General features: G+C 32.5%; 1 protein-coding gene across 1 annotated transcript; it reads right to left on the bottom strand.

Annotated features, from left to right (window-relative positions):
- Positions 1 to 1,595: 1,595 nt before the first annotated feature.
- On the bottom strand, positions 1,596 to 7,626 carry LOC132732864 (uncharacterized). The gene is made up of 8 exons (XM_060719388.1): positions 7,494 to 7,626; positions 6,624 to 6,769; positions 5,992 to 6,160; positions 5,522 to 5,667; positions 4,917 to 5,085; positions 4,386 to 4,531; positions 3,769 to 3,937; positions 1,596 to 3,359 (listed from the first exon to the last, which is right to left on the bottom strand). The coding sequence occupies exons 1-8, from the start codon at positions 7,555 to 7,557 to the stop codon at positions 3,247 to 3,249; spliced, it is 1,122 nt and encodes a 373-aa protein (XP_060575371.1). The 5' UTR covers positions 7,558 to 7,626; the 3' UTR covers positions 1,596 to 3,246.
- Positions 7,627 to 7,870: the final 244 nt, after the last annotated feature.

The following is a 7,870-nucleotide window of genomic DNA, read 5'->3' as shown; positions in this document are numbered from 1 at the left end:
AATTTTCATAAAAATTAGTATCAATCTGGAGGCGTGCTGCTATAAGTCTAATTGCAAGACTGATAGTCAATTCAATGTTTATTTGATTAAAAAAATGAGTTGCCTCAACTGGGATTTGAACTCGTGACCTCTCGATTCATAAGCGAGCGTGCAAACCCCTCGGCCACGGCTGAAGAAAACCATATTATTCTAAATTAGGGTTTGTAACTCTCATTATTTCGACGCTAAACACAGATGTAAATAATCATGGAGCTTACTGTAAGCATGTATATCTGTAAAGAATGGAACAATATTAGAACTCTTCGATCATTCGGGAACTACTTTGCTTGAAAATTAATGCGCCTGTCAGTTGACAATCTTTACGCATTGATCTCCCCTGAATTTTTCGGCGTTAGTGTACATATAAAGGGAAGTAACCGCTGCAAAAAAGTGGACTACTTTAGGCATTTGCAATTAACAGCATTAGGCTCTGAAATTTCGCTACCATTATTTGTTTGGTCTGACGACCCAAACAAATAAAAATAGTATCTCCTCCTCAAACCTACACCAATTGGATGAAGCTATTGTAATGTTATAAAGAGCGTTTTCCCCTCGTTCAAAAATTAAACCAGCGAGCCCTGGTTAAAATTCCGATGCTCTCCAGTTTGAGCTAAGCGGACGGACCACAACAGGTTTGAACAAGTAAGACAAAAACAGGTTAGTGCGACATTCTACTAATTATTCTTGTTATATATCAAATACTGCCGTGTTTCATCATGTGTTGATGATTTTAATACTGTGAAATACAGTGTCAAAATCAATAATGGTTTTTCTATTGATAACAATGTTGTTAGTGCATTTTAGTAAATACTAATTGACAGATACGCTTCTGGCAGAAATATTCCGTACCTTTAAAATACGCTTCAAAATTAAATATAATCAGGATAGCGATATGCAAAGAGCTTAAGCACTATCACGATTTGTATACCTGTAATTATTTTCATTTGATTCCCTGACTTCTAAGACATTTATCTTGACTATTAAAATCACAGGTCTGCCATAATTTGCTTAATCTTTTACGGGCTCTATGGCAGCCAGGAATTTCTTTCTCCGCTCTATCAGGTCCATAACGTTCCCCCAATTTAGTAAAAAAATTGCTTTACCAAATGACCGAGTATTGCGCGAAATGTTATATAGCTATAATTTATTCAATAACAGTATTGTTATTAGTTTAAAGACTTGTTAAGCTAAAGGGTCGTGTTCAAATTAGTCTTTTGACGCCTTATATGTGATATGCAGGCTTAATAACCTGTAATTTGCCTTAAAAAATTCTATTTTATTTAATTCAGCCCATTTTTTCAAGTTAAGGACTCATACAGGGATGTTGCACTTACTCATTATCCCTCATGTACAGACTCAATCAAACCGAGTCTGCAATTCTCTTGTAATTTTGTTGTGATTAATGCTTCCGAAGGATTACTTTATTTTCCAGATTTTTTTTACTTTAGGGACCATACGCCTCTTCTCATTGAATGGGACGAAAGTGTCAAGTTGAATATGGCATGTAAACGCTCAGTTAAAAGTTCTAAAATACGGGTTTACATAAAAGCTCGAGCAAAACAAGGTTGTTTATTATGATATGCATTATCTTTTGCAACAATGAAGTATCTCATGCAACTGTTTCGTGCTGGATTCAACAATTTAGAAATCGACAAGAGTCAAATAAAAAGATGCCTATAAGTCTAGTAAAAAACGCTCAATATTTTTTTATTACAATATTAATAAAGTCAAACTTATCATTGACAAAAAGATGCCAGTCTTTCACTTTCCCAGATAACCAATATCGCAGCGATATAAAAAGGGCCAGCTCATGCGATTCTGATTAATCAGGTAAAAGTGAGGCGAATAACTGTTGTCCGTAGTTTTTCTGATCGCAGATCAGAAAATACAATGTTGACATTAAATCTCAGGAAGTTCCGAACAGCGCTTCCCGACAAACCTAACCACAAGTAGTTCTCAAAACAGCTTAAAACTAGCGATATAAAAGAAAGATATATTTTTATTTTGTTATACGTATCCAACAAATTACAACGAATTCAAATTTTAAAAGTAACTCTGGCTTATTAATAAATGCATAATCACAAATTACGCGGATGAATATCATTTTAATCAATGAAAATTGCTTGGCTATTTCCGTAAAGGTTCAGAATTAAACGCAAAATGAACATTTGTTATTTAGACTTTCTGAAAAATAAAGCAAGGGTGTTGCCTCGAGGACAGGGACGAATTTAGGGCAGTCGACGATCGATAATCAATTTCTTCCATAAGTAACGGTCTTATAAGTGACACCCGATAATTTAATCGAGGTTTACACAATGCTATTGTTAGCGATGTCGATTACCGAAAACTTCAGCGCGTATTACACAAATAAATCTGACTGTCGAGCATTGAAATATATACATGTCGGACTGTTTGGGCGGGAAGATTTTCGCTTAATTTTTTTTTCATCAATGTTCAACAACAGCTTAATCGTGAACAAAATACCTCCGAATTAAAAAGGATTACAAGCCTTTAAAAGGAAATTCTAAATTTAGAATTATTTGGTTTTATTTATGATCGTCTTCGTAATCTTCCCCGTGGTCCAGGGGTACCACGCTGGCTTAGGATGTGAGAGGTTTAGGGTCGAGGTAAAAACACTAACATTACTCGAATTAATATGAACGACTACAACAACATAATTGTAAGGAATAAAACAAAACTAAAAGCATACAAAAATAATGATTATGCTGTTATCTGATGTCGATGATAATGTTGATGATGGGGATGATGTGATCCTGAAGTTTATGACGATGATTATTAATATGATGATTATTATGATAACAATGACGATGATTATTTACTTATAATGATGATGATGATAATGGTGTGTATTATGATAATCATGGAAAATGTTAATATGACTATGTATTATTATATGATAAATCACATCAAAATTGTTAAACATACTCAAAACAGGAATGGAATAGTGAATAAATTATTTTATATTAAGGTACACATGTTATCTGTCTTATATTCAGCGCGCTGTAATACAAAGACTGAAGACATTGAACAAATGAAATGCAGTAAGCTAATAACAATAATAGTAAAATTTAAACAGTTTTTAGTATTAAGAATGTTTTGTTACTAATTATACTCATACGTAATGTATTACATATTTATCATTTGAACATCCGAAGTTTGCGATTTTGTATTTAGCTTCCAGTATTTTTACTTGCTGATTTTGACTTCTGATGATGGTGCCCTACATAAAAAGCCACGTTTCCTATTTCTGCATTTCCATTTGGGAGGACAGGCATCGTATTTTTCACAGTAATTCAAATCTGTGAAGGAAATTAAAAATGCATTATTCACGCAATGAGATGACTTTAGTTTATTAACTTAAAAACGTAACGATTTTATTTTCGTTTGTGTCACACGGACACGCACGCCCATACATACACGCACGCGCGCGCACGCACGCGCAACAAACACACACACACACACACACACACACGCGCACGTACGTTTTAGACACTGACACGTATTACTATCATTTACTTAAACTTGATTAAAAACTTATGTTTACAGATGTTTTGTTAACACATCAGACCATAAAACTTTTCTGTTAATTTTTTGTGATATGAAAAATAATTTTTCAGCACTACATGTCAAGGTCAAATTGATTAAATCAGTAGTATCAAACAATAATTTAATACGTTTATGCGCACATCTAAATTATAGAATGCTTACCACTCTCTTGTGAATCTGAGTCTTCAGACTCGTTTTCCTGTGTATCGTATAATGAAATGTGCCACGTCCCTCCACATATCTCGTCCTTATTTCCAGGACATTTGGCATTACACTCTGAACCATTTGGGTATTTTTTTATGTCATTCCCACAGAAACATTCCACAGTATACTGAAAAATATAGGGAAGTTTTAGAAAAATTAAAACAATTTCTTATGTGATTAGTTAACACCAGGCCCAAATTCAAGATTTTTCTCCAGAAGGTGTAACAAAATTTCGACGTGATAATGTATATTGAAGATGGGTTTTGGCATTTATTAGTTTTCCTAAGGGTGTTAAGAATAAAATTATCGCGTGGTCACTTTAAATATTAGTAATTGACCCCCTAAATATCCCTCTGGGTCTGACCACGGATTCATATCCAAGATATTTAGTTTTACCACTTGCAACTCGTAACATATTGCAAAAATTTTTAATCATGTCTTATAGAATAATATTTAAAAATACGATGAATGCCTCTCAAATATTCAAAAGGTCCACATTCTGTCTAATATAATGTCACCATCATTAACAGTTATATGTCGTCAATTTCAAAAAAGAGCTATTCATACTTATCTACCTCTGTTCCAGCATATCTGTATCCGGCAGCCTCGCATTTTTGTTTGCACTGATCGCCATTGTTGTTTGCTGAATTTGGCATTCGGTGAGACAAAATACGTTCGACTTTGTCTATATAGCATCCGAGGTAGCCCGATGGTACATAAACTGATTGCAATATAAAAGAACAGACAAGAAAGTTATAAAACAAGGGATTTAATTACGTTTTGTGAACGTTACATGTTTCTTATGTGCACGCCCTTGTTTTACTTGAAATATGCAAGAAATGAATACTAGATTATTTTGGTTGAAATATGCAATACGATTTTACTTTCACTACTGTTAGCTATCCATTTTATAAATTCACGCATATATTTTTGTTATTTGTTGATGTTTACATTCTTGTTTATAATGTCAATGATTATTAACCAGAAGCATGCAATTTAAAATTGGCTAGTTTAATAACTGACTTTGATTCCATTATAATAACCTGTTATTGATCAAAGTTAATCAAGAATAATTTGAACAACAAATAAAGTATCAGTATACTCACCTTCTAAGGATTCCGAGTCTTCAGACTCGTCGTTTTCCTGTGTATCGTATAAGGAAATGTGCCACGTTCCGCCGCACATCTCGTCCTTATTTCCAGGACATTTAGCTGTACACTCTGACCCTTTTGGATAATCTGTTATATTATTCCCACAGAAACATTGGTCCGTGTACTGAAAAATGTAGTGAAGTTTTAGAAAATACTATTTCTTATGTAATTAAAACCAGGCGGAGATTCGGGATTTTTCTCCAGAATGTGTCACAAAATTTCGACGTGATAATGCATTAACCAAACTGAGGGGTTTTGGCATTTTGAATCATTTCCAGAGGGTGTCAGGCGTAAAAGTACTACGTGATCACTTTAAATCTTAGTGAAAGACCCCTTTAATGTTCTTCTGGTTCTGAGCACGGATTCATATCTAAGATATTTAGTTTCACCACTTGCAACTAGTAATCTAGTAATATATTTGCCGAAAATTTTAATTGTCTTTTAAAATAGTATTTTAACATACGATGATAATTTTCAAATATTCAAAAGGTCCACATTCCGTATAATATAATGTCACCATCATTAACAATTATCATATAAGCTACTTCATACTTATCTACCTCTGTTCCAGCATATCTGTATCCCGCAGCCTCGCATCGTTGTTTGCACTGATCTCCAGTGTTGTTTGCGAAATTTGGCATTCGGTGAGACAAAATGCGTTCGACTTTGTCTATATAGCATCCGAGGTAGCCCGATGGTACATAAACTGATTGTGATATAAAAGAACAGACAAGAAATTTAAATTATAAGACAAGGAGCTCATAAATTTTTTGTGAACGTTACATGTTTGGTTTGTGCACGCTCTTGTTTTACTTGAAATATGCAAGAAATGGAGACTGCATAATATTACGATATTACTTTTACTGCTGTTACCAAAATCCATTTTAGAAATTCACTCAGAAAAACTAGAAGCATGCAATAAAAAAAGGCTAATTTAATAACTGACTGTTTTTTTCATTTTAAGTTCTTGTTATTGATCAAAATTAATCAAGAATAATTTGAACAACAAATAAAGTATCAGTATACTCACCTTCTAAGGATTCCGAGTCTTCAGACTCGTCGTTTTCCTGTGTATCGTATAAGGAAATGTGCCACGTTCCGCCGCACATCTCGTCCTTATTTCCAGGACATTTAGCTGTACACTCTGACCCTTTTGGGTATTCTTTTATGACGTTTCCACAGAAACATTCGACCGTATACTGAAAAGTGTCGAAAAATTTTCGCAACACGTATATACCATGCTATTATCTTAATTTGCCCTGACATTAAAATGAGAAAATCAGTCACTATATATCTAATGGATGTGGTTGTAGCAACAATTAAACATGTATTATTCACATTTACAATTATAACTCATATTACATTTGCGCAAAAATAATATAAGATAATTGTCATTCATGATACCTCTGTATATAATAGTTTGATACTTGTCAATATAAGGTGACTTTTAAATTCATTGGGCCGGATGTAAATGTTGTTAATTATCATATCATTAATATTACATATGTCACTATAATAAATAAATTTCTTATCTTATCTTAACTTACCATATCTTATGTTATACGCATGCATGATAGGTTTTACAATAGACAAGCAACACATAATGTTCATTAAAATAAAGTAATGACACATGAACAAATATTTATTTATCAGTAATATAACCTCTGTTCCAGCATATCTGTACCCGGAGGTCTTGCATTGTTTCTTGCACTGGTCGCCCGAGTTGAGTGCTGAATTAGGCATTCTGTGAGATAGAATGCGGTCAATCTTATCTATGTAGCATCCGAGGTAACCCGATGGAGTATAAGCTAAAACATATATTGTTTAAATATGTTATGATTCTTACACATCATTGCTAAGGTAGATTTATCTCTATTTGTTACAAGATGCTAAACCAGGGGTAAATACTGAGTGAACAGGTAAAAGTCAAAATAAGTTTTCATTTTTCATTCAAGTTAATAATGTTTTTGCATAAACGATAAATTACAAAGGCGGCCCATAGAAATTACTGTAAAATAAACACCAACGTTCAGTTTATAAAAAAAGAGCGGGTAGTCTTTTTATATTTTAGGCATATTAATATTTAATCATGTACATTTTCCAAAACAAATTGTTGGCCAAGCATCATTCTAACAGTCAATCTTTTTTTATATGTAGTCAATTCAGCTCAATTTGACAAAGAAACAATGGACAATTGTTACTTTAATTATCTCAATATTTGAAATCATCATATATAAATATTTCTAAAACTGTTGTTATTGTTTTAAATTCAATTTAATGCCGCTTACAATACTTTTTATATGAAACTTTCAAAACAACAAAAAAAAAACAACAAAAAACAACAACAACATTGTTGCAAGACCATACTGTAAAACAAAAATATTTGAATTAACTTTACTTCTTTTAAATATGTTTGAGTTTGACATATTTTGTTTGATGGTTCTATTTACACTTGAATAAGATTAAGATTAATTAAAAACATAAATTTAATTATAAATTTTATGATGCCTTGTGAGTATCATTAATTGGTACCTTTGTTGAAATTCCAACAGTTCATAAAGAACATTAGAAAAAGAACTTGTGCTAAAACTTCCATTGCAGATGTACCAAGCTCAGCTTAATTATATTCAAATTACGTAAGCAAGTGTTCTTTCTACTTAAATTTGTTAAAATATATATACAAACTCAAGGAAGAAGGAAGAAGGAATATTATTCAAAATGTCAAAACAGATTATAAACAAAGGATTAAGATCTTCTTTTTGATAACATGTTACAACAAAATTGCGTTCTAAGTGTATTTCATAGATGAAAAGATGAAAAAACATAAAAAAGCAAAAAGGAGTGTCAGAAATTTTTCAACTGATAAACCGAAATCTATATTTCAATCTTAAGATGTTTTTGTTATTCTT

This window comes from Ruditapes philippinarum, unplaced genomic scaffold, assembly GCF_026571515.1.
Source record: "Ruditapes philippinarum isolate M1 unplaced genomic scaffold, ASM2657151v2 ctg6325_1_1_1_1, whole genome shotgun sequence".
NCBI lineage: Eukaryota > Metazoa > Mollusca > Bivalvia > Venerida > Veneridae > Ruditapes > Ruditapes philippinarum.
Note: the sequence above shows the minus strand (reverse complement) of the source record. Positions and strands in the feature narration are given on the sequence as shown.